This window comes from Sminthopsis crassicaudata, chromosome 2, assembly GCF_048593235.1.
Source record: "Sminthopsis crassicaudata isolate SCR6 chromosome 2, ASM4859323v1, whole genome shotgun sequence".
Taxonomy (NCBI): Eukaryota; Metazoa; Chordata; class Mammalia; order Dasyuromorphia; family Dasyuridae; genus Sminthopsis; species Sminthopsis crassicaudata.
The window spans coordinates 50,171,218-50,198,330 of NC_133618.1; the positions used below are offsets into that span (position 1 = coordinate 50,171,218).

The window sequence follows — 27,113 nt, forward strand, 5'->3', positions numbered from 1 at the left end:
GGAAAATGAGCTCCCTTTCAGCTGGAGGTGAGGTTAATTAGAGAAACATATCCCCCATCAACATGTATTGTTTTAAATTTTAAATCTTCCATGGATGCCATGCCAGGCAATGGGGTTTGAAGACAGATACCAATGTAAATTATTCTCCTAGTTCTGCTCACTTCACATTGCTTAAGTTCATGTAAATTGTTCCAGATTTACTGAAATTCTCTCCCTTTATCATTTCTTACAACACAATAATATTCTATCATATTCATGTACCATAACTTGTTAAGCCATTCCCCAATGGATGGATATCCTCTCAGTTCCTAATTCTTTGAAATCAGGAAAAGAGCTATAATTTGCAAGTCCTTTTCCTCTTTTGGAGTAAAAATCTAGTAATAGTATTGATGAATTAAAGGGTATACAGAATTCACTAACTTTTGGAGCATAGTTCCAAATTTCTTTCCATAAAGACTGTCCTAGTCAACTATACTAATAATGCATAAAAATAACTGTTTTCCAATAGCCCCTCTGGCATGTTTCAATTTCATTTTTGGCATGTTTCAATTTCATTTTTTTGGTCACCTTTGCTAATATAATGGATGTGAAAAACTTCCTTAAAGTTGCTTTAATTTCTATTTCAAGCATTTCTTTCACAATGGCTACTGACAGCGCATATTTATTCCTCTGAAAACTGTCTATTTATATCCTTTGAAAACCTCTAACTAGACTCAGTTCATTTAGAAAGAAAAAAATCCTTTATAAGAGAAATTTGCTGCAAAGATTCCCTCCCTCCCCATTTCCCGCTTCTTTCCCCCCCTTTTGATTTGATTTTTCTTGCATAGCATGATAAATATGGAAATATGTTTAGAAATATTGCACATGTTTAACCTATATTGGATTACCTTCTGTCTAGGGGAGGGGATGAGGGGAAGACAGGGAGAAAACTCTGGAATATAAGGTTTTGTAAAGGTGAATATTGAAAACTATCGTTGCATGTATTTGAAATGAAAAATAATTTAAAAAAAGAATTAAGATGTCAAAAAATTTTATTTAATTTAGGAGAAATTGAAAAAAAATAAGTCTGTTTAACACTGCTTTTGTTTTTTTGGCAGAAGCAACAGATATTTCTACGACATTTTAGAGTGGATAAGGTACCTGAGAACAACCCAATAGAAGTAGGTAATTCATTACTAACTAATCTTTAACAGGAATCTAAGCTGCAGATCAGGAAAACTCTGTTAAGAAAAGCCTATTTGCCAATGTAGGAGATACTAAATTATAGAAACTTGCATAAACACAAAAGATTTAACTTTCCTATATTTTCACCTATTAGAACACAGGCACATCTACTCAAAGCATTTTATTACAGAAATTGGTCACTTTACATTCACTTTCTTGCTTATCCTGTCACTTGATGTCCTGCCATCAATCACAAATATTTAACAGAACTTCATTTTATAAGACTTTCCTTCTTTATGAATCTCCTTCCATAATCTCAAACACATAAGAAAAAAAGAACAAATTAGTGGGAAAAATAGGGAAATGGGATAATTCTTCTGAGAACTTTTTGAGTAAGTAAATTTATCCAAACTCACCCTTTTCCAGCAGGTGGAGCAGGCTCTCCTTTAGTTTTTATAGAAGGTTTGTGTGGGGATGGTGTTGGCGATGGAGAAGGGGAAGATGAAAAAGACCGAGACCTGGAAGTAAAACAATAGGGAATGGCTATCAGGGACAAACATAGCATAAATATATACAATCCAAAAACACAACTGTTAAAATAATTACCATGCTACATGCCTTGCAAAATGTAAGCTCATGTGAGGGGTTAACATTCTGGTGAAGCATTTAGGCTAGACTTATGGAAAGATACTAATTATTTATTAGTAGTTGGAAAACTTCATGAATCTTTTCCCCAACCGCAGATCTCTTTTGTTTTCAGTTTTTTCTTTTTAATATACCCTAAATTTATAGTGGAAGAACTGCAAGGAATATATCAAAAGATAAAAATAAGTTAATAATATTTGATGGAATGCAAATGAAGTTTATGGTAGTAGCTATAGAAACAATTGTTAAAGATGAGGACCCTAAGCTTATGGGGTTTAAAATCTATTGATCATATGAAGTGAGAAGGTAGAAATATAACACAAACTCCTAAAAACACTTAATATGGAAGGAGTGAAGAGATACAGAGCAGAAGAGTGAAGCATTAGGTATTTTAAAATGGAAGGGCCTGTGGCAGCATCATTATTTGACTGAAATTCCTCTCTTTTTCATGAGTTTAAAATTAAATGTCTCCAGAATCCTTCTTTTTCTCTAATTTCCCACTAAAAATGCCTTTGTCTCTGCTAGCCTAATATACTGTGATAAGATTCTAAGTGGTCTTTGATGCCTTCAGCGCATCTTGTCTTCATTTCATTTCTCGTAACACTGCCCCAAGAAATCTTATACTATTCTGATGTCACGCCTCAAAAAGATTCAATAGTCCCACATTTATTTACTGAATGAAGAATAAACTTGGCCTTTTAAGGACTGCACAAGTTAATTCCAACTTAGCTTCCCAGCCTTATCCTGCAATACCCACAAAAACATACATTATATTTTAGAATCTAGATCATTCTGCATCCCAGTTTTAAAACACAAATGATAAAAGAGATTAGAGTTGGAGAACTCCTGTAGTCTAAAGCTCTCATAGCATAGATAAGATTAAAGTTTGCCCACAAAGAGGAGTGATTTGCCCAAAGTCACAAAGGTCTTAAGTGACACAGCATGGATTTGGATATGATTTATAGAGTTCCAAATCTAGTGCTTTCTGTTCTAGCCCCAGGCTGCCTCCTGATTCCTCCTTTTCCCTCCTCTTTTTTTCAAAGGCTCAAGTATGGTTCCTACCTTTTCATCAAAGGCTCACTTGACTGAATACCCATACTCATCTCACTTTCCATCACAATATTTGTGTGATTCCTCCCTCCCCCCAAGGTGGAGATAGGATTGTGTGGTACAGTGGGGGAAAAACACTGGTTTTAAGTTCAAAGGCTTAGATTCAAATCCTATGGACTTCTAGGGTGACCATTTTTTTAAGGTCAGTTTCCTCTTGTAAATGAAGGGTTTGAATCATAAGACCTTGAGGGTACTTATATTTATATTTCCAGTGCTTTATGTGCCCCTATACAACTATTGGTTGAATGAATGAATGGATATGAGGTTCTGTATCAGATCTGGAAGTATACAAATGGCTGAGGAGAAATGACTTGTGTGGTAGCAATGGTGAGAAGAAGTTGGTTTTCTGGAGATCATCTGACTAGATTAGTTGCAGAACTTGGACCAGTGATGGGATGAAGGAGGGGAGGGGAGAGACAGGCTTGGGGTGTGGAAACGCATCAAAGCTGAGATGAAGTTGAGCTATAAACAAGGAATGGGATTATGGGCAGAACTAAAAGTAGCCTTAAAACTCCATTCCATCTCCCACATTTTACAGATGAGGAAACTGAGGCCTCTCTAGAGAAGAAATCATAAAGGTACTAATGGGCAAAGATGGAATTTGAATGCAAGTCTTCTCACTCCAATTATATCACTTTCCCCACCATGTCACAATGCTTTTTCAATAAAGAAAGAACATGAGAAAAAACAGTGTTAAAAAATTATTTTAGCATGTGGGAGACAGTGGAAAACAGGGAAAATATCTGAAAACTAGCAATTCCAGAAAAATGTCAAAGTCTGTTTTGACAAGATAAATTTAAGATATTAATGGATTATTCATCTGGAAATATTCTATAGGCAAATGGGGATATCAGAATAAAGAAAGGGAGAAATGGGTGATTAAGCTGAAGATGTACTAAATGTCTGAGGGTCACTCAAAAGTCATTTCCTGGACTGAGAGTCCCTCAAGCTAGTGAATACTAAAGTGCCTAAAGAACATTATTAAAACAAACCAATCCAAACCAATCAAAATGATTCATGGGACTCATGTCATATGAAGCAAGTGTCTAATATGCTTGTATTACATTTTTCCTTATTAAAATCTGTCATGCAAAATTTTCAACATTTTCTGTTGACTCTGGAAGCCAAACATAAAAAGAATTATTATAAACTAATTACTACTATATATCCATGTAGACCAGTAAGGTTTAAAAAAAAAGCTCTCAAGAAACTTAATGATCCAATTCCTTAACATTATTCACTGAATACTAGTTATATGATAGGAAATATTTATAAAATGATTCACTAGGATACAAGTTCAATATTTTTTAAAAGAGTGGGAAGGTCCAAATGATAGTAAATTATAGTAATGTTATTACAGTTGAACGTAAAAGAATATTACTTTTGTCTTTCTTCCAAACCTGTAAGAACTTACTTCATAACAAATTACCTACTTGCAATAGGCAATTTCTTTCAAAAGAAACCCATCACCCCCATTTTCAAAAATGACATATTAAGAAGAGGAAAAGAGGAAAGAGGGAAGCAAGAAGTACTCATCATTCTTGAAACTTTCCCTCTGACAATCCAAGTTGTACCAGGATTGTTTAAGTTGTCACTCATTAATTATTTGGGAAACAACTAATAGCATTTTTCTTCAAAGGCATATAACAATTTCATGTAACTGCTAAGATTTTAATGTTTAAATCATGGGACTTATTAGGTTTACAAATAAAATAATTTCTGCTACAGAGGTTTCAATAGTTGTGTTTGAGTTTAATTAAAATTGGATTCAAGAGCTAGGATAAAGCTTCCAAATTATATGCTTCCAATTTTGTCGTCTCACAAAATGTATTCTGGCTAAACTCAACAGAAAAAGGGAAGCTCCTCTGTTCTTATGGTTTAAACTGCAACCTGCACAAAATTACATCCAAATGTATTTCTCTGGCTTTTTCTGTCATCACCAAGAGTATTATTTTCCTTCCAATTCCTCTATTGGGTCTTCAAGGTTTTCTATTGAATTACATTTCTCAAACAAATCAAACTTAGCACATAGTTTGCTTGTTTCCATCTCTGTCTTTCCATGTGCCAAGGTGTCACCACTCATCATTCCAACAGACTTGCCCTGTTATTCCTAACTTATTTTCCTAAGGAAATATTTCCTGAGTTAACTATAATTTTAATACTGCTTCAGATTACAGATTATTATGTACTTGTTTCTATTCATCGTTTATATTCATTTGAATGAGATTTTGATATATGTTTGAGGTTCACCAGTGGGTAGAGTCACTCATAGTTCATAGTGTCTTCTGGAAGCACCAAATATTAGTGAAATGTCTTAAAGCAAACTATTTTTTTGGACCAGAGTTTTTTCTTTTGTCAAGTAAGGAGATGGCACTTGCTATATTTACCACGAAAAATGGGTGGGACAATCAAATGAGAATATAATTAAAGTGCTATAAAAATGATAAAACATTACACAGATGTACCTTAGTATTTTAACATTCTAGATGACCTGGAAAAGTCTTTTTGAGTCTTTTCCCACATACAAATATTATATATTGGGGGCAGCTAGGTGGTGCAGTGGATAGAGCACCAGCCTTGAATTCAGGAGGACCCGAGTTCAAATCTGATCTCAGACACTTAACACTTCCTAGCTGTGTGACCCTGGGCAAGTCACTTAACCCCAGCCTCAGAAAAAAGACAAAAAAAAAAAACAAACAAACCCAGCACAAATATTGTATATTGTATGAATCTCATTTTCAAATCCATGAGGGTACAAGCAATATTTTCTAAATCCTGGTCCAAAATTGTTTATCCAATTGTACTTAGAAGAATGGTTAGGTCATAGTAGGTGTTCAAAAAGATTTGAACTTTTTATTTATACAAATTATTTCTCTGTACAAAGTTATATGATAATATTACTTTCCTTCAGTAAGGAATCTGTTAGAACTTTGTTATTCCATAGCCATAGGAATCATCTATCAATCAGAATTGAAAGCATTAAAGGCTTTATACAACAATAATATCCAATAATAAAGTTTTACAATGAAACAATGGGGAAAAGGAAGAAAAGCATCATTCTTCCAAAAGCTAATGCTAAATTGTTTTAAATATTCTACTTAATGGACTTTAGCTAAGAGTGGAATATTCTAGTTATTAGTAAATATAAAGGTGATATAGTAAGAGTAATAGTATATTTCTGTTAGGTTTCCTAGTTCATGGTATATTAATAAAATGATTCCCAGTCCAGGATAGAATCTAAAACAGAAGCTGCCTACATGTGCAGCCCAACCAACCCATTCAGTACAGAGAGAAAAGGGCTGGGTTTAGAGTTAGAAGACTGTCTCTGATACTTGTTGCTGTGAAGAACTTTGGGCAAGTTACTTAAATTCTCCAGGTCTTAGGTTCCTCATCTGTGAATGAAGAAACTGGACTAACTGGATTATAAGGTACTTTCTAACTCTAAAGTCAGTGATCTTAGATGCCCTTCCTGTTAGCCAATCTTCTCCAAATCTGTGATTAGTTACATAAAGGAGAAAAGGAGATTTATGCTGAATACAGAAACAGAAGCAGTCCATGTTAGCAAAGTGTGAGACAGTGTCAGAATCTGTGTGTATTCATAAAAATGCAATAGGGTTAAGCCTGAGATGATCTGTCAATAGTTGTTAAAAGTAAAAAAGTAGAAGTACAAAGGGGAAAGGCAATTAAAGAAGTATAGAGCTTTAAACATTTGGTGAATGTAGTTCATTTAAATTTCATTCAGTTCTGACTTATAAGCAACTGAAAACAAATGACTAAGTAAAATTTGGAACGGAATATTAACAATTAAAAACAAACAAACAAAAATCAACAGCAGTTCTAAAAGAGGGAGTATCTAAACTTTTAGTAAAAACATTTTGGTGGCTGGAGAAGCCCAAAATTGGGGTATGTGCTCATTTATTATACAGCTCCCAATTTTTTTGAGGGTCTAGCTCAATTCCATACTAGGAAAATATACTGAAACTGGTATTTCTAGAAAAAGTTTATATTTTCATTTCCATTTCATTTATCAAAACTTACAACAATTATATTCTATTCCATTTAGTCTTAGGACATATTAATAACTTAAAACATAGCATTCAACATTTTATAGTTAACACAAATCATTTCAAAGCAATCAAACATTTAGCAGAAGAATATAGCCTACCTACCTGAGACAAGGAGACAGAGACCCTCCATGGAGAGCAAACTACCTTGACCGGAATTTAGGAATTATTAAAGAGGTACCCTGGTTGACTGCCTTTGTTGCGAGGGTACATGGGGAAAGAGGCCCCCAAACTGTAAGTAACCAAGGCCCCAAATGAAAACTGTATAAAAATAAAGTCGTTCAACACAAAGTCCATAGATTGCCTTTGACCCGCTTCCATCTCTTTTTCCAGAAGAGCAGGGAGGCAGTAACGCTGGAGAGCACTGGCCAAAGAAAGTATACCTGGATCTGCTGCCTGAGAATGAGCTGTGTCTAGAAGACCGACTAGAATAGGAGCTGTAGGATGAGGACCTGGACCGGGATCGTGAGGAGCCAGAACCAGAGTATGATGATGAACGAGAAGATGATCTAACAAAAGAAAGGGAGGAAAGTCATTCTATCAACTTAAGGAAAATTTGGTTACTTAACTTTGTTAACTCTCAGTTTTGAGAATTCTCTCTCAAAATTATGTATCCCTTCTTTCATTTAGAGAGTTTTATGGACACAATTCAGCCAAATCCATTTTTATAATTTCTTTTTTTTTTTTTTTCCTGGCATTGTGCATAACATGTCAATGTCTTCTCATCTGTCTTACCCATCCTGTCCCTTTCCCCCCTATCTAGAATCATAGAATTCCAAATGCTTTCTCAGAGAAAGCATTTAATATCACCATTCTGACACATTGAATTTTCACCAGCTATTAAAGACTGGCCTTAAAGGTACAAGAGATCCATTGGTTTTTTTGGTAGTCTTGCAAAAGAGATTCTATGTGGCTATTACTTTCATTTTATTCCATAAAACACCTCAGTTTATTTACAAATTTTGTTTATCTGGAAATTAATTCTCACCTTTTCCTATTTTCATTGGGAAACAACTTCATCTAAGTTTCACTCAGAATAAAAACTAGTCCAAAATGAAAACACAGCTGTTGTTAATAACAATAAACCAAAAATATCTAAAGAATATAATTCAGGGATTTCATTGCATTGTATTCTAACCTTCACTTTCCCTCAAAGTGCTCCTTACCTGGAGGAATTGGATGCAGATGCTGATGAGGCAGATGTTTTTCGACGCCTCCGTGCACGGCTTGGAGAAACTGATACACCAAGTTTCTTTTTAGGGGATTTAGATCGTCGCCAAGGATCCTTCCATTCATCTGCTCTTTTCACCTGTGGGCCAGTTGATGTGGTTTCCTTCTTTGGTGGCTCAGGTTGACGGCTGAAAACATGTACACACCAATTTTAATAAAGAACAGAGTTCTCTTGTTATCATATGGAACTGAAGTTCCAAAGCTACAAGAGCATTCTGTTTCATAAATGTCTTCTAATCAATGTATCATCTAGCTGTTTTGTAAGAGAACAACATTGTAAATGAAAGGCAAAGAGATCTAGAAGCAAACAGGCACTTTCTCTTGGGGGAAAGTGATCTTTTAAAGGAAGATTCATTCATTCCACTGAGCAAAGTAGTGTAAGACTCCCTTAACTCTTTTAACACAATGCAATAAAGTCTGTGTATAATTAAAAAATCCTGCCTTACAAATTTTAAAATACAGAGTATGATCTTTAAAAGATTTTATTACTTCAATAAGCAATAAATATCCTAGTTCAATCATAAAAACAGAAAGATCCTGAAAGAATTATCAAGAAAAGAACTAGAAAGCAATAAGATTCAAAGGTAGTGATAAGGAGAAGATATCCCATTAAGGCCCTAAATGTAAACTAATCCATATAATCAATGTTGACTTGCATATTATAAGGAACTTAGTGGGCAATGGTTTGGCAAACTGACAATAATAAAAAAAAATCCAATAAAAGCAAATATCAGAAGTGAGACTACCCTGAGCACTTTTGTTTCCTGTGGTACGAAAGCTCCCCAGGTTTGAATCGTTCTCCAAATGAGTATGTACAGGTCTAGCTGGCTAAAATGGCTCTTACAATTAAAGATGTAGTCGAGGCATACTATTTGAAGACAGGGTAGATGCCTAGAACATATGACTTTTTTTTTTTTTTGGCTTACATTTCAGGATATAAATATATTCTGAGAGAATTAGGTAATACCAGGGTTAAGGATAACAGTTCGGAATTTTGGAAAGCTAATGATTTCAGATCTCTAAGGAAAAAGTTCTAAGATAATCAAAATTACTTATGGAATGTTATATCATATCAGATGAAGCTAGTCAGTAAGACCAATGATCAGAACAAAAAAACGAATATCAGTGTTTCATTTTTTGCTTTTGAGATTTGCTCAGTTAACAGATATTTCTTAGTACTCTGGGGATCCAAAATTTTAAGTATAACACCTGAGTTAACCAAAATACACATTACCACTAAAACCAAGAATAAAAATTCCTCTCATCTCAGCTCAAGACCCTGAACCATAACTATATAACCATACCCAATTGTAATAAAGGAAATGAAAAACCAGATGCCATTCTGAGAGGCAATTCAAAAGTTTCTTTCACTTTTTTTACTTCTGAGTTGTTATCTTAGCCTAAATATTTAAACAAGAAGTTTGTGTTTCTAATCAGGATTTGCCTTAATCATTAGAGAGTATTTCAGTCTAGCTAAATACTAATAACAAAGGGGAATTAAGAAAAAAGAGGGAAATTTAAAAAGATAGAATGCTCTTTGCTGTGCCTGTGATTGGTCTTAAAATTTTAAACTCTATGCCATGATAGGAGGAAAGGCAGAAAGAAGTTTGGTTTGTCTCCATGATCACAATCATGCCCAGAGAGAGTATTTTAAATTGTAGACAGACTAGTTAATCTAGGTTGTCTACAACTCTTTAAGAGTCAACATTTTCACATTATTAAGAATTCCCCTTCTATTCTGTGGTTAAAACTATCTGGAATCCAGATAAATTGGCTGCTTCAATAGCAGCAATATGGAGCCCAGAAAGTATTTGTGTGCAGTCTTTTCACATAATTGCATTACAGGAAATTCTGGATATATTCCAAGCACCTTTATCAACACCATAAGAACTGGAAAAAGTTCTTATGAACTGATGAAAAGCTATTGGATCTTCTACTGACAGAGATAGCCAAACAGTATTTTATTCTCAAGAACGATTGCTTTAATTAGCAAATAAATAAATAACTAGCAATTAAGTTATTATTCAGAAATTCATCTCTGTAGGATATCCTGCCAGCTGCTATCCAATGCTAATTCCTTTTAAAAATAATTCCAAAAAACTTCAAAAATGCTCTTAAATCTAGATATGAAATTGAAACTGTATCAATTTTAGTGGCAGATCATATTTTTTTTGAGCAATGGACAATTATCCTCTCAAAAACATCATGACGACAGGCAATGAACTATTTATCTTTGTTCTATATTCCATTATCTTGTAGATGTATCATCCATGATAGGCACTTAATATATCCACAAAATAAATGAATATAATACTAGACTTCATTTTCTTTTTTCTTTTCTTTTCTTTTTTTTTTTAATATTTAGATAGTACAGAGAATTATTTTTATACATTTAAAGGGTTTTATTATAGGAATACTGCTGAATTGTCTATTTTGCCATTTATCTTACTTTTGGGGAAAATGTAGTTGACATATCTTTTATCTATTCTTACAAATGAATTAGCCAATGAAATACTTAATGCTTAATTGAAATGAAAGAATAAATTTGTGCCAAACACTATGCTAAGCTCTCAAGATACAACTAAAAAAAAGGAGATAGTGTGGCTCAAAGAGCTTACACTTCAATAAGGGAAGACAACACACATAAGATTCCAGCCGTAGAGCAGATGGAAAAGCCTGCAAGAATTAAGGTGCTGCAGCAGGGCAAAGCATAGTGCTCAGGCAATTTTAGCATAAAGAGTTGTGAAAGATGTAAGGTATAGTGGCTCTCCACCTCACTGGAAGGCTTGTAATTGGTGACCCTAAACTCATCCAAGTGCTATGGACAGCCATGCTGCTCTTCCGTTTGATTGGGTGAGCCCTGACTAGAGCTTCCTTTTCTGGGAAAAAAAGGTAAAGGGGAGAAGGAACTTAAGATGATGATGAAGATGAAAGGAAGAAATGGCATAGCATTATATAATAAGATCAACTGATGTGAAGAATTCTAAAAATCATAAGGTTGGGAAACATGACTAAATATTTTGGGTGAAAGTCAAAAGAGGGAAAAGGAGAAGTGATTTTGCTACTGGAGAAAAATATAGACCATCTAGACAGAAAAGGTAAATGGATGAGAAGTTTAGGAAACAGAGTCATAACATAATATAGAGGATTTTAATTAGCCAGAAATCTGTTCAAGTTCTCTCTTCTAAAAGACAGAATAGTTAATTATACTCTGGATCTGAACCTCACTAACAAGGAGGAAATGATTTCTGGCATAGAAATAATGGAAAACTTAGGGGAAAATGTCCATTCCATTCCAGAGTTTATGATAAAGGAGAAGAAACTTGGGCATAGTTTGACATGGATCCAAGATTTTCAGGAAGGTAAATTTCAAATGATCCAGAGGAAAGGTAGGATCCTTTGGTCTAACACTTAGGAGAAGTAAGCCCAGGAACAATGAGAGATACTTAAGAAGAATAAAATTCCAATGTCATTTAGAAAAACAATTCCATTGAGGAGAGGGAAAAAAAGGATTTGTTGAAATTAGTATAAATGCACATGGAACTAATCAACCTACTGATATTTAAAATAAGAAATGGAAACAATGCCAGATAACAGAAGATGGCTTAGTCCTGTAAAAATAATTCCAGGAATGTGAAATTTCAAGAGTGAGTTGTTTCAGTCTCCCCGCCCCCCCAAACTTTATTAGGGAAAGGTGGAGGATCAAAGGAGGAGTTTTTCTTAGGAGATAACTGAAGAAAAGAATGAAGGTAGAGTTATTCAATTCTTTCATTTCTGTTTTATCTGAAGAGAATAATCTTTACACTAGATTCACAAAACAAACTGATAGCCAAGTAAGAGATCAGAAGGGAATATACTTATTTTACTTGATGACATCATGTCACCTGACCCAGATGAATTACATCCTTGGGTCTTGAAAGAACTGACAGATATATGATCATTGTGCCACTCTCAGTGATCATGGAAAACAGAACAACCATATGCTGTTCCCAATTTTCAATAAAGAAAGAGAACAGAATAAGAGTATACAAATTTTTGTTGAGTAACTTTAACTTTAATTTCTGGAAAAATTAGTGTTAACTGAATTTAAAAAGCTTTAAAAAATTACCCAGGTCATGCCAGACTAATGCAATTTCTTCTTCTTTTTGACAAGATAACTAAACTAGTAGGTGAGGTGAAAAATGTAGACATCATTTTCCTTGATTTTAGCAAAATTTGTATTAAAGTATCTTATATAATTTGTTCTGGAGAATATGGAGAGGTATAGATTAATAATAATAATATAATCAAATAGATACTAAGATGGATGACTGGACCCAAAGAGTGGTTGTTAATTGCTCAATATTAATTACTATATATATGTATAAATAAACATAAATATAGCAGAAGATCTTTAGCACATCTCCTAAGAAGCTGTGCTTCGTCTTATGTTGTTTAACATTTCAATGTATTGACTAATGGCATAAATAGTATATCAAATTTATGAATGACAACATTAGTTGGGATAGCTAACATACTGGATAAAAGACTCAAGATCTAAAAGGATCTTGACAGGCTAGAGCTAGTAGGCTGAATCTAATAAGATGAAACTCAACAAGGATATATGTGAAGTCTTTGTGCTTGGATAAATAAAAAAATCAACTTCACAGGTTTAAGATGAAGAAGAAATAGGTAACAGTTGTTTTAAAAAGGATCTGGAGGTTTTAGTGAAGTCCAGATGCACTGGTTATAGTATATAGTAGTGAGATAGAATAGCATTGGCTAATATTACATCTGAAGTATTTTGTTTAGATCTACCAGTCAATCAACAGTCAACAAACATTTTACCATGTGCCTAGAACTGTGTTAGTAATAAAAATAAAAGCAAAAAGATAATCCCTGACCTCAAGAAACTCATATTCTAACAGAGTATCATTGATAGCATGCAAAAAAAAAAAAAAAAAAGTACATATAAGATTTACACAAAGAATGGGAGGTGATAGCAGAAGGAAGTCACTAATGCCAGTTCTGGTACTAGTGAGATAAATAGGGCAATGTGGTTTGAGAAAGACATTACTAAACTAGAAAAGCATCCAGAGGGGGATCATGATGGTGAGAGGCTTTGAACCTTGAGACATGAAAATAAACAAGACCAGGCATATTTAACTTACAGAAAAACTCAAGGAGGACATCATAACTATTTTCAGGTTTCTGAAGGAGTGTCAGGGTTGTCATATTGGAAGAAAAGATTAGATTTGTTCTGTTTGGCCCAAAGGGTAAAAATTGTAAAGAGGAAAATTAAACTTAATGTTAGAAAAGACTTTCTAACAATTAAAAAACAAACACCCAAGAAGGAATAGGCTACCTGTACTTTCTATATCTCCAAGCTCATTTCCAATTATTCAAGCAAGTTAATTTTAATTTGTTTGCTGCCCAACTGCCCCAAGCCCCAAGCCCAATTTTTATTTCTTCTTCAATTCTTTGTTCCTTTTACCTGGAATATCCTCTATCTTCCACACCAATCTCTGACTCTCACTGTTTCAAAACCTGGATCTAAAATCACATCTTCTAAACATATATATTTATATACTACCTTATTACCCATATACTCAATCTGAGAACATACTCTATCCAGGGAGGCCAAGTCATTTGTCCAAGGCTATACAAATAGTGTCACAAGTGATAGTTGCACCAAGATTCTCTCACCCTAGAAGTAGAGCTTGTGTGTTCGTTTTCTCTCTCTATTTATTTATCTCATAAGCATTGTGTCAATGATCTAAAAAATTAGGTTGTAAACAGATTGTGAAAGAATTTAAATTCTTTTAGAGAGAAGAATTTACATTTTTTTCTGGGTAAGCTTTCCCTTTAAGGTGACTAATTTTGCATTTGGATGGAATTGGATTTGAATGATGTGAGTCTAGTGGCAAAGAGACCAATTAAGGGAGGATATAGGAGTGAACTAGGACAATGATTTTATAGGCAGAGAAAAAATGAGAAATAAGAGATGGTACATGGGTAAAACTAATCAGTCTTAGCTAACAATGTGATAGGGATCATGGTGAGGAAGAATTAAGATTAAAGGATAAAAATATTAAGGATGACTCTGATGTTGTAAGTCTAGGTAGTAATATAATCAACAGAGAAGGGAAAAAGGAAATGGGGAACATGGCAGGGGGGAGAAAAGTTAAGAGTGAACCATTAATTCCAGCTAGTGACAGTCTTAAATGTAAAATAATAAACTATTAAAATAAGATGGGAGAAAATCGAATACCATGTTATCTCCACAGGAGAGATGAATGTTTTTTGATTGAGAAGTAAAGGGAATTAATTGGGACTAGAACTGTGTTTAAAATTTCTGTAAAATACAAACAGACCTCCTCCCTTCCCAAACATGTTGGAAATAGGATAGAAATCTGAAACCAAAAGATTATACCAAAAATGGCAGATTAAAAACTTCTCATCCTAAAATACATGTTGTGGGTTTTTTTGTTGTTATTATTGTTCTTTAGTCATTCAGTTATGTCTGACTCTTTATGTCTCATTTAGGGTTTTCTTTGTAAAGATACTGGAATAGTTTGTCATTTCCTTTTTCAGCTCACTTCACAGATGAGGAAACTGAGATAAATGGATTAAAAGTGTTTTACCCAGGGTCATACATCTAATTGAGTATATGAGGACAAATTGAACTCACTCTTATCTACTGTGCCACTCAGATGCCTGCCCTAAGATATATGAGGAACTGTTAAAATTGTGGTAACTTTCAATCCACAATGAATAAAAAACCCAAAGGATAAAGGTATAATTTTTGAAAGAAGAAATACATTTCTAATAATCTCTTGAAAAATGCTCAATCTCACTTATAATCAAAGGCAAATTAAAAAACAAAACAAAACAAAAACAAAAACCAAACTCTAGGTACTCCCTCATTTTTATTGAAAATAAAAACTAAATAGGGGTTGTGGAGAAGTAGATTCACATTATTTATTACTGTCAGAATGATAATCTTTTAAAATCTTTCTGGAAGGTAATCTAGTAAAACACAGTATTGTTTTAAAAAAAAAAAAAAAGAAGAAGAGGAAAAGAACATATTCTTCAATCAAACAGTATTTATTAAGTATTTACTATGTATCAAGCATCAGGCTATTCACAGGGGATGCAAAGACAGAAGCAAACAGTCCCTGACTCAAGAAATTTACTTTTAATAGAAGGAGCACACATATATGCTATGCAGAAAGAATGGCTCAGCGAGTAAATTACTTGGAAGGAGCAATTCTTATGGTATGATTTCTTTTGAGATATCAGTAGTCATGCATGTGCTGACATTTTAGTGGCTCAGAATGTTTGATCTTGACTAGATAAAAACAGAATTAGTGTTGAATTTCATGACATACCCATATTTCATTGATTTTTTTTTTTTTTGGTTTGGTTTTTAAGAATGAATATAATAATGCTATCAATTTCTCTGAAGCTCAAAGCGAAGTGGGGCTGAAAATGAAAAACACCATGGAAGAATTAAAACTGTTGATGCACAAAAGTCTAGTTAAACTTTTAAAAACAGGTGAAAACCTTCAGCGGAATTTGGCAGATGGAATGTTTATTACTGATTTCTCTGTAGTCTAGTACAGGCCGGAAGCTGAAGAAACAAACAAGAATAATTTAAAAACAAATAGCTTATTGTTCCTAACGAAGAAAAACCTCATTATACATAAAATAAAAACTGGAGTACTCAAGATTGAGAAAAGGTTTTTATTGATGAAACTCACCTTTTCATTCAAGATTATGTCAAAACTACTGTCAGAAAAAATTCAGGTGAGTAGTTAAAATTGAAGAATTTTCATTCTACTATTAAAAATCTATTCCAAAACAAAACATATTTGGGGGACTTTTTTCCCTTCCAGTGGGCCTGGAAATCTTGTCCCCACTGAGGGAATATTAAATTATGGTACGTATTTATCCAAGAAATAGAGAAAAAGATAACGTTAGCTGCCTATAAACTTGGAAAAATGAAATGTTTGTTGTAGAAGGTATGTTTATTATTCCATATAGTGTGATTTCATGATGATTAAAGAACATGTGTCAAAATCTTGTGAACTCAATACCAAATCATGTGAGACAAATGAATGTAGCAAAACCTAAGCATAATGAATATTAAAATATTTTTCAAGAAGTCAAAAATTATAAGGTGCACTTGAATATCAATAAATTTACTTCATTTGCATTAATTTAGACATGAATATGTACATTATATGCTAAATAGATATAAGAAGGTCAATTTTGTCTTAACACTGAGTCCACGAATGGAGGGGAATAAGGTATAATAAATCTGAAAGTAGAGCCAGGTTATGAAGAACACAGAATATCAAACAAAAGAGTTTAGATTTAATACCAGAGGTGATAAGAACCCAGTAGAGATTACTGTGGCATGATAACAGTTTCAATGATTCCAGAAAAACACTCTGGTATGGAGAATGGCTTACTTAGAGTAGGGAAAGGCTTGAGGCAGGGAGATCTTAGGAGAATGTTGCAATAGAACAAAGATACAGATGATATGGACTTGAATTAGAATAAGAGCTATATCAATGAAGAGAAGGGTATAGATGTAATAGATGCTATGGAGGTAGGAAGAGCAAGATTTAGCTATTTGATATGTGAAGTGAGTGATAGTCAGGAGCAAACAATTATATCAAGGTTACATGGACCTCTGTGTCTAAACCTTTTGCCAAATAACAATATTATAAATTATAAGTAATACAAAGAAATTAACTTATTAGTTAGTATCACAAAATGAAAGACAGAATAAGAAGATGGGATCAAGTATTCTGACTGAAACTTAAGAGATTGAAAAGTTGTTACTTTATGTGTTGTCAAAAATTTTAAATACAAATGATTGTACTGATATTCAAATATTGTTTAAAAAAAAAAATTAAAGAGCAACCTGGAAGTAAATACTGGGCAAAATGAGAAAATACAAATAGAAGTACAAACAATTAGCAGCTAACATCCTAGAGCAAAGCAATCAGGGGAGTGAAAAAGAACTAGTAAAAGTGTGTAGAAGGAAGAAAATGAGAATTGTCCTAAAAATAAATATTTCAAGAGGGGCACTTAAATGGAGCAGGTAAGTGATGCAATGGATAGAAGACTGGGTCAGGAGTCAGGAAGACATCTTCTTGAGTTCAAATTTGGCCTCAGACACTTAATGCATAATCCTGGACAAATTATGTAACCCTGTTTGCCTCAGTTTCCTCATCTGTAAAATGAGCTGGAGAAGGAAATGGCAAATGCTCCAGTATCTTTGTCAAGAAAACCCTAAATGGGGTCACAAAGAATCAGACTAAAATGAATTAACAACACAAAGTATCCTACGTAAGGAAGTTATATCAAAAACTAGGAAAAAATGAGGGTCAGATATTTTAGAATAAAGCTTTTTTGAGTCATGGACCCTTTCTTTGGCAGTCTGTCAAAACTTATGGACCTCTTCATAGAATTATCTGGATGAAGAGATTTTTAAATACACAAACTAAATATAAAGATTGAAAAGGAAACCAATTAGAGTAAAATAGTTATCTATCTATCTATGTATCTAAAAACTCCAATGAATTCATGAATCCCACCTAAGAAGCTTTGGTTTAGAGGAACACACTGACTTCTTCCTCTCTTAGGCTTTAGTGGTATTCTTGATTTTTTTTTCTTCTTAAGGATATGTGATTCATTGATTGATTTATAAGATTGCTAATAAGTCAGTTGGATTTCAAAAAGAGATAAGAAAAATTTCACTACCAATCTTGTGATCAATTTTTCCAAGCTAAATTTATGCTGATCCTTGGTCAAGGGATGAGGTAGTTCATTATCAGGTTCATACTTTTTTTCCTTCTTTTTTTTCTGAGGCTGGGGTTAAGTGACTTGCCCAGGGTCACACAGCTAGGAAGTGTTAAGTGTCTGAGGCCAAATTTGAACTCGGGTCCTCCTGAATTCAGGGCTGGTGCTCTATCCACTGAGCCACCTAGCTGCCCCCAGGTTCATACTTTCTTAACCTGCCCTCAACTTGAGAGTTAATTCCAATGCTAGTAAAGTTAATGTGTGGAGTTAATCCTTGAAAAGCAGAGGAATATACAATGCGTTTATATTTTGTGTGTTCCCCTCACTACATTTCAGGAAGTACTTTCTTGGGATTATGAGGCCTAAGTTTTGTGATTTAAAAGGTTCCTACAGATTTAGAGTTTGCATGAAAGACTTAAAAGTAAATAGACTAAGTGAAGATTATTAAGTACTTGATCATGATTTTGAAATTAAAATGTCCAGTGAATATTTTAACATGTTGCCATAACATAGCATTAATCTTTTTAATGTCTGGAAACAAATTAGAGCTAAGTTCAGGATGGTATTAGCAAATGTTAAGATTTTTGGATACCCTTGAAATGCTACAACTTGAATAAAGCAGTGTAATAGATGCTAACTGATATCTGACAAAATTCTTACACTTATTTCAATTTTAATACATTTGATGGATATAACTCTCCTCTTTGTAGAAGAGAATGTGAAAAAAATCTTTAATCATAGTCAATCAAAATTCCAACATGTCTGAAAACTTTGAGACATTTAACTTCTCCTGGAAGGGTGATTAGAAAGACATAACTGTTATAGAAATGGGATATCCTAATTAAAGTTATTGCTCTAATAGAGACTCAAAATTTCAAACACAATCCTTTTTCTCTAGCCTTTTGTTCAATGAAATGTTCATAATAAAATAATTCATGATTAAAAAAGATAATTTATTGTCACAAACCTGGATGGTCAAAGGAAATGGCAGTATAACTTTGGAAATTTTGATCTAGTTGAAGTTCTAGATCTTTGAGAATAAAGGGTTCAGCTAATTAGAGTAATAGGTTCTAAGATTAAAAAACCTCTTAGCACCAATGAGATAGGTATATGGAACAATCTTATCAATAATCAAAGTTAAGAGAATGGTATGGATAATTACATGAGGATGGGATCCAGCTTTATAGGATTTAGGCCAGAAGCAACATTAATGATCAAACAATTCAACCTCATCATTTTATAATAAGCAAGTTTCACAAAGTTTAAGCAACCTTAATCAGTCCCACGGCACTAATTTTTGGCAGAACCAGGATGAGAATTTCCAGTGTAGGGCATTTCTATTACGTATTCATTCTTAATTCTGAAACTTTTGATTCATAAAAAACCCCACAAAAGTCTAATTCAGGAAGGTATGGACACAAAACTGAAAATAGCTGATCTGAGTCTACTAGGACATTCTGTAATTAAGCCATCTGCTTCTCTGTCATGCTAACTTCATTAGGACATAATAATGTTAAACTTCATGCCCTTGGTAAGTTCAAAAACGGAGTTGGTTCTCTCCATTTTTTGCTTAGTTCTATTTCCATTTTTCTTCTAATCAAAAAATGGTAAAGAATTCTTAGTAAAATAATTTTAAATATGACTATTAAGGAACACAGTGCTTCAGAAGTTAAATCTTCCTGACTTAAAAAGTCAAATTGAAAATGCCACATGTTTAAGGGAAGGGGAACATTAAAAAAAAAAAAAAAAAAAAAAAAGCTTTGAATAAACTAGAAACAGAAACTCTGGGGCCTTTTGAGTTATTTTTTCTTAAGACATGCAAAAGTCACCCACATTTAACACCACATACTAAGATTAGATCAAAATGGGTCCAAGATTTAGGCATAAAGAACGAAATCATAAATAAATTGGAGGAACATGGGATGGTTTACCTCTCAGACTTGTGGAGGAGGAAGGAGTTTGTGTCCAAGGGAGAACTAGAGAGCATTATTGATCACAAAATAGAACATTTTGATTACACCAAATTAAAAAGTTTCTGCACAAACAAAACTAATGCAAACAAGATTAGAAGGGAAGTAACAAATTGGGAAAACATTTTTACAGTTAAAGGTTCTGATAAAGGCCTCATCTCCAAAATATACAGAGAATTGACTTTAATTTATAAGAAATCAAGCCATTCTCCAATTGATAAATGGTCAAAGGATATGAACAGACAATTTTCAGATGATGAAATTAAAACTATTTCCACTCATATGAAAGAGTGTTCCAAATCACTATTGATCAGAGAAATGCAAATTAAGACAACTCTGAGATATCATTACACACCTGTCAGATTGGCTAAGATGACAGGAACAAATAACGATGAATGTTGGAGGGGCTGTGGGAAAACTGGGACACTGATGCATTGTTGGTGGAGTTGTGAAATAATCCAACTATTCTGGAGAGCAATCTGGAATTATGCCCAAAAAGTTATCAAAATGTGCATACCCTTTGACCCAGCCATACTACTACTGGGCTTATATCCCAAGGAAATACTAAAGAAGGGAAAGGGACCTGTATGTGCCAAAATGTTTGTGGCAGCCCTTTTCATAGTGGCTAGAAGCTGGAAGATGAATGGATGTCCATCAATTGGAGAATGGTTGGGTAAATTATGGTATATGAATGTTATAGAATATTATTGTTCTGTAAAAAATGACCAACAGGAGAAATACAGAGAGGCTTGGAGAGACTTACATCAACTGATGTTAAGTGAAACGAGCAGAACCAGAAGATCATTATACACTTCAACAATGATACTATACGAGGATGTATTCTGATGGAAGTGAATATCTTCAACATAGAGAAGAGTTAATCCAATTCCAATTGATTAATGATGGACAGAACCAGCTACATCCAGAAAAGGAACACTGGGAAATGAGTGTAAACTGTTATTTTTACCTTCTGAATCCAATTCTTCCTGTGCAACAAGAAATTCGGTTCTACACACATATATTGTATCTAGAATATACTGTAATATATTTAACATGTATAAGACTGCCTGCCATCTGGGGGAGGGGGTTGGGGGAGGAAGGGAAAAAAATCTGAATAGAAGTAAGTGCAAGGGATAATGTTGTAAAAAATTACCCATGCATATGTACTGTCAAAAAAAAAAAAAAAAGTTATAATTACAAAATAAAATAAAAATTAAATTAAAAAAAAAAGACACGCAAAAGTCAAATTTGATACAATTTCAAAATTATCAAAAATTAATGAAGTCCAAATTAAGGAAAATTTTTTACTATTTATGAAAATGTTAACAAAAAGCTCCTAGAGGTGATTTTAAAAAATTACAAAAGGTTTTGTAATCTTAGCATTCCCTTATGTAGGAAGCTCTACTACAACATTCTTGACATGATTTAAGTTAGATGCTTATTGTGAAAAGGTATTTATATACCGGTAGACTTAAAAGTCATAGATTGTGAAAAACATTAACTGCTTTTAAGACATCTTCTGTCATAATGTTCAAATCCATAGTGATGTCAGAAAACACCTTGAGCATCTATAGAATTCATCCACAAATCAAGAACATTTATTAGATTTTAGCTTGGAACTGAAAAGTAGATGATTTAGCCATATATCAAGTTTACTTTTCTGTCTAAGCCCAAAACATTGGCATCATGCCATCTAAAGTAAATTCAGACAAAATACCAGTTGGTGGTCTGCCAACTCACAATTAGTCGAGCTATTTTTATATCTAGAAGATGATGAGGAAATTTTGAATAGACTTAAAAAAAAAAAAAAACAACTACAGAGCAAAGGTCACGGTCACATGGGTCAAGATACCTATCTATATCTTACTGATTAACAGAACCTCTAATTGGCTGACTCAATAGCTGACAAGAGAGCCAGTGAATTAAAGGGATTGATCAAACTTTGGCAGAAAAATACTGAAAGAAGATTAAAATAGGATAGACAAGATTAAGTCACAAATACAGGAAAAACTAGAGGTTTACCAATGGGAATCTATTTTTCAAAGACTCCCTACCATCAATCAACTCCTGAAAGAAAACCCTAAATGAAAATGTGGAGGAACGTTATAGACAAAATCCAGAGTGTCAACACCAAAGAGAAAAAACCTTAATTTGCCAGAAGAATATAGTTCTAAGTCCTTACCATGACAAAGGAGCAAGGAATAACAGAAAACAAAGGCAAAACCTTATAACCAAGAATAACTTATCTAGGAAAACAAAATGTAATACTATAGGTAGAAAATGAACCTGTAATGAAAATGGATTTCTAACTACTCCTAATAAAAGTTTGGAGTTGAGAAGAAACTTTGAACTACAAACACGAGAGGAAAAAGATTATAAGTTACCAATAAGGATGAAGTATTTGCCTTCTAAAGGGTAGAGAAATGATAAAGCATCCTGAAAGCTGCAATGTCATCTGGGATCTTAGAGGGAGTTCAATAGGATAGTTGATCTGGGATTATTTGTGTTATATTGTAATGATCTTGCAAACAGGAAAGTGGAGGCAGGAGGAGGGAAGCATACAAGGAAGAAAGGAGAGGAACAGGAAGGAAGAACTTATTTTCTCGCATAATCAAGGGGTACAAATAGAAGCCATACAAATAAGGAAAGGGTAGGACAGATGCAGAGTGCAATGAGCAGAACCAGAATAATTTATAATATAATAACATTATAAAAATGTACATTTTGAAAAACTAAAAACTCTATAATCAACTATAATGCAGAATGCTGCCTCCCCTCTGGAGAGGTGATGGATTAGATATAGAGTAAGACATACATTTTTTAATCATGGATAATTTGGGGATATGTTCTATTTGAGTGTGTATTTATTGCAGGGGGCTTTGATTTCCTCCCTAGAGGTGAAGATGGGGACATGGGGGGGGGGGGGGGACGACAACAAACTAAGATGAGTAAATGATTATTAATTTAAAAAAAGAATAGTTGAATAGTACTATCTTTAAATCATGACAAACAGTATTATTATTGCTTACCATTATCTATTCCCCCCTCCCATTCACTAACCAATAAAGAAATGGGACGGTCCTCTCTGAGTTGTGCCAAATATCTTTCCCTTCCCTTTTCAGCCAAACTCCTAGGAAAAAATCTGCCTTCACTCTCTGCATCTACTCCTCCTCCTCTCAGTGCTTTCTCAAATTCTTTCACTCTGGTTTTCAACCTTAATACAACGAAACTGCTCTCTCCAAAGTTACCAATCATGTCTTAACTGCTAAATCTGATTACTTTTTCTCAATTGTCATCTTTCTTAACCTCTCCAAAGTGTTAACGCTGTTGACTATCTCCTATTCCTGGATACTCTCTCTTCTTCCTGACTGCTCTTTCTCAGTTGGCTTGACTGGGTAACCACATTCTACTCCCTTATTCAGAGTGTGTCATGATGCCTTCTTGGGCCTCCTCTTTCCTTTCTCCACTCTCTTATTTCATGATCTCCTAAGCTCTATGCTAGTGAGTGACCTAGTCAGAGTTCTCCTCCAGTCCCTTATATCCAATTGCCTTTTGGACTTTTCAAACTAGGTATTTTACAAATGTCTCAGGTATCACTGATAGAGATATCACTCATTCTCAGGTACTCAGGATAATAACAACAGTATCACCCTCAACTTCTCACTCCAAAAATTCAGTTTCCCTTTGACTTTTATAATATGTCTTGATTTAATTTTCTTCTATCTTGCTAGTTAGTTCTCCTAAAGTGTGAACTAGTTCTAATAGACTTCTTAGCTTAAGTTTCTTCTTACTCCAATCTATCCTCCATACAGCTGCCTTAGCAACTTTCCTAAAGCATAGGTTATCCTCCTCTTTAGATTCCAGTGGCTCCCTATTAATTCCTGAGTCAAATATAAACTTTTCTATTTGTCATTTAAATACAACTTTACAACTTGGTCTCCAACAACCATTTTGTCTTCTGACACATCACTCCCCTTCACACTCCCCATATGCCATAACCTGCACTCCATATTCTCATCTTTGCACTGGCTAGTTACCATGACTGGAAGGCATTATTTCCTCATTTTTGCCTCCAAGGATCTTTAGTTTTCATCAAGACTCAGCTCAACAATAACCTTTCACAACAGACCTTTTTAAAAATTTCCTCCTATCTTTCCCTTACAAAAATTACTTTATATTTGTTGTGTATATATTTATAAGTGTGTATGTCATAATGTCATAATTTAATTTCTTTAGGGACACAGTTTCACCTCGATCTTTGTATTCCAGCATTTCTCTCCAATAGTACTTATGTTAGGTGCTTAGTAAATGGTAGTTGATTAAAAAAAAAAAATAAAAAAAAAAATCCAATAGCTAAGTAAAAGTCACTATAAAATTTTTCTATAAAGTAGATATAATTTAAACTGCTCTAAGTCAGGAAAGTAAAATTTTGATATATACATCAGAAATTTTAAAAGGAAACAAATTTTGCAATAAAATTTAACTAATTCTCTTCTCTTAAAAACTTTTAGGACATTGTGCTCAGAGTTAATCATCTTTTTTCTTCTGTTATCTATCTTTGTATTTGTCTGTTTCTCTTACTCCTCCTCTAGCCCACACCTCAAGTACTATATTTACCTTAATGAAGAATTTAGACCTCAATTTTGCATAACTAAGCCTGGGAGATCATAGGGTACATTTAAGCCCATTATTCTTCATTTCTAACACACAGAGAGAACTTCTATTTTTGCAGTGCTTTTTTCTTTTAACAATTTTATGAAGCAGGAAGTATATTTTTCTTATTTTTGCAAAAAAGGAAATTCGGCTGCAGAAGAACTCTAACCATAACCTCACCATTTTTGTTACTGTTTAGTCATTTCGGCAGTCTGACTCCTTGTAATCTCATTTAGGGTTTTCTTGGCAAAGACACTGGAGTTGTTTTGCAATTTCTTTCTCCATTCTTCCTAATTTGCCGCCAGAGCCTTATCTGCCACACCACCTAGGGGCAGGTTGTTGCTGTTGGTCCTTCCTTCTCCATGAGGAGCATGACATCAGGGGGGTAAAGCCATGACATGCAAGTGAACTGGATTGAAGAGAGGGAGAGCTGTGCAAAGTCACCTGCTTTACTTTCCCCTCCAGAGCCATTTGGTTCCAATGGCCAGAGGTCAAGAAGGGTGCAGATGGCTGTAGATGCAAGGGGACAGCTTGGACTTTTTAAAGCTAAGATCTTCAACAGGTATCCATTTGACTGAAGCCACACCCATTTAGTGATTAAGGCTAAGATCACAAGTATCTTAAGTTGGATGTGTGAACTCAAGTTTCCTTCCAAATCTAGCACTTTGATAATCATTTAGAATTTAGATGAGGACTTCCCAAACTGTTCCTCATGAACTAATTTTTAAGTCCTCAAAGTTTTGTCTTGAGATACAAATGACAATAACAGTTTTAGAAAGAAGAAGGGAAAAAAAGAGAAAAAGGAGAAGGGAGAACAGCTGACTTGGAGATGAATCCAAAAAAGTTTCAAGACGGACAAATTTCAATATTTGTTAAGAAAATCTATATCTGGACTAAGTCCTCAGACATCAGCCCAATCATGCCCTATTATGACATTATTTATAACTTCTCCCCCAAGAAGTTACAAGAATACTGACTTCAATACTATGTAATTGCAAAATATTATATAATTATATCTTTGACTTTTAGCATATCATAAAAGTATCTTTATGTAAGATTTTTAGAGTTCAAAGTATTTTAAAACTATGTAAAAACCACACCAATGTTCTTATTTTTAAAAATCCATTATTTGATACGTACAGTCTGTTTTCCTACTCAAGTAAATACTATTCAAGTAAGCAATTAAAGCATCATAGGATGGAAGGTTTGTTATAAGTCCTAGTAGACTGGTTGAGAAAGTAATCATCAGATTATACTGGTCACCATATGTGAAGACACTACTGTATCAATTGTACAAAACTTAAAGGGGTTTAGAAAAAACAACCTCCTGGATCTCCTGGCTGTATTTTAGTGTTGAAAAAAATAACCAAATTCTCTTAAGTTAAAAACTTTCTAATCTAAAAAACAAAACTGTAAAGGTAGTGTCTTTTAACTTCCTTCAGCGCCAAAAGAATAAAAAAATTATGTCCCAGGGAACACAGAACAGAAATGAGTAATTGTCTTAACTGGAATATCAAGTCTACTGGAGGAGATGGCAAATACTCCCAAATCTCACCTGCCCTTACACCCAACATACTTGGGAAATATCCTACCTTGGTGGTTGAGGGGATCTAGGTTTTGGTTTTTCCTTTTCTTTTTCTCGCTCTTTTTCTCTGTCCCGGTCTCTGTGCTGCCTGTCTTTTTCATCTCTCTTGGCTCGTTCTCGTTCCCACTCCTCTTTCCTTCGTTGGCGTTCTTTGTCCCGTTCTCTTTCTCTCTCTCGCTCTCTCTCCCTTTGTCGCCGCTCCCTTTCTCGGTCTCTCTCACGTTCCCGTTCCCGTTCTCTCTGTCTATTTTCTCTCTCTCGTTCCCTTTCCCTCTCCTGAGTTAAAAAATATACAAAACACAAAACTATTTAAACACATTTACTTATTTGATTATAAAAGAAACAAAGTTTATAGTTTTGAATAATGAGTAATTTCAAAGTTTCACTTGAGAAAATAGGAAACAATGAAGTTGTTACTGGGAACAATGTTAAGGAATGGATTACACACAAAACCAGAGTTGCTAAAATAAAGTTTGATTATTAAATTCAGTTCAACAAATACTATCTCTGGTATAGCAACAAAGACCTATTTTGAGACTTTCCTCTATTCTTATTCTGAAATGTTCAAGTCTATCATAGTACAAAAACTAAGTGCTCCCTCACTTTCAATCCCTAATTATTGTATAAAGGTGAGGAACTGGCTTTACATTGTCTTGTGGTGATATCCTGTGCAAGAGCAACCAAACCCTACCCTGGTACAAGCACAAAGCTAATCAGCAGAATTCTTTCCTGACATTAAGGATATATTTTTCTAATGTGGTCATCAGGCCAATTAAAGTTACTTTTATTATGAACTACTTGCAAATACTTGATCATGGACTAGTTATTCAAAAGTACAGACTAACTGGCCAGAAAATCCAATCTGAACTAGTTGAGTCTAGATTATATATCTTTAAA

At 34.0% G+C, this 27,113-nt stretch overlaps 1 protein-coding gene across 11 annotated transcripts in view; it reads right to left on the minus strand.

Moving 5' to 3' along the window:
- ZC3H18 (zinc finger CCCH-type containing 18) overlaps positions 1-27,113 on the minus strand; it is an 83,115-nt gene that overhangs the window by 23,819 nt on the left and 32,183 nt on the right. For all 11 annotated transcript variants that reach the window (XR_012485859.1, XM_074286223.1, XM_074286220.1 and 8 more), the window contains 4 exons: positions 26,224-26,492; positions 8,150-8,341; positions 7,367-7,492; positions 1,581-1,682 (listed from right to left, as the gene is read on the minus strand). Coding sequence is in view for 10 of the 11 variants with exons in the window: in XM_074286223.1 (XP_074142324.1) it covers positions 1,581-1,682; positions 7,367-7,492; positions 8,150-8,341; positions 26,224-26,492 (689 nt within the window). In the remaining variant the exon portion in view is untranslated. The remainder of the gene's footprint in view (positions 1-1,580; positions 1,683-7,366; positions 7,493-8,149; positions 8,342-26,223; positions 26,493-27,113) is intronic.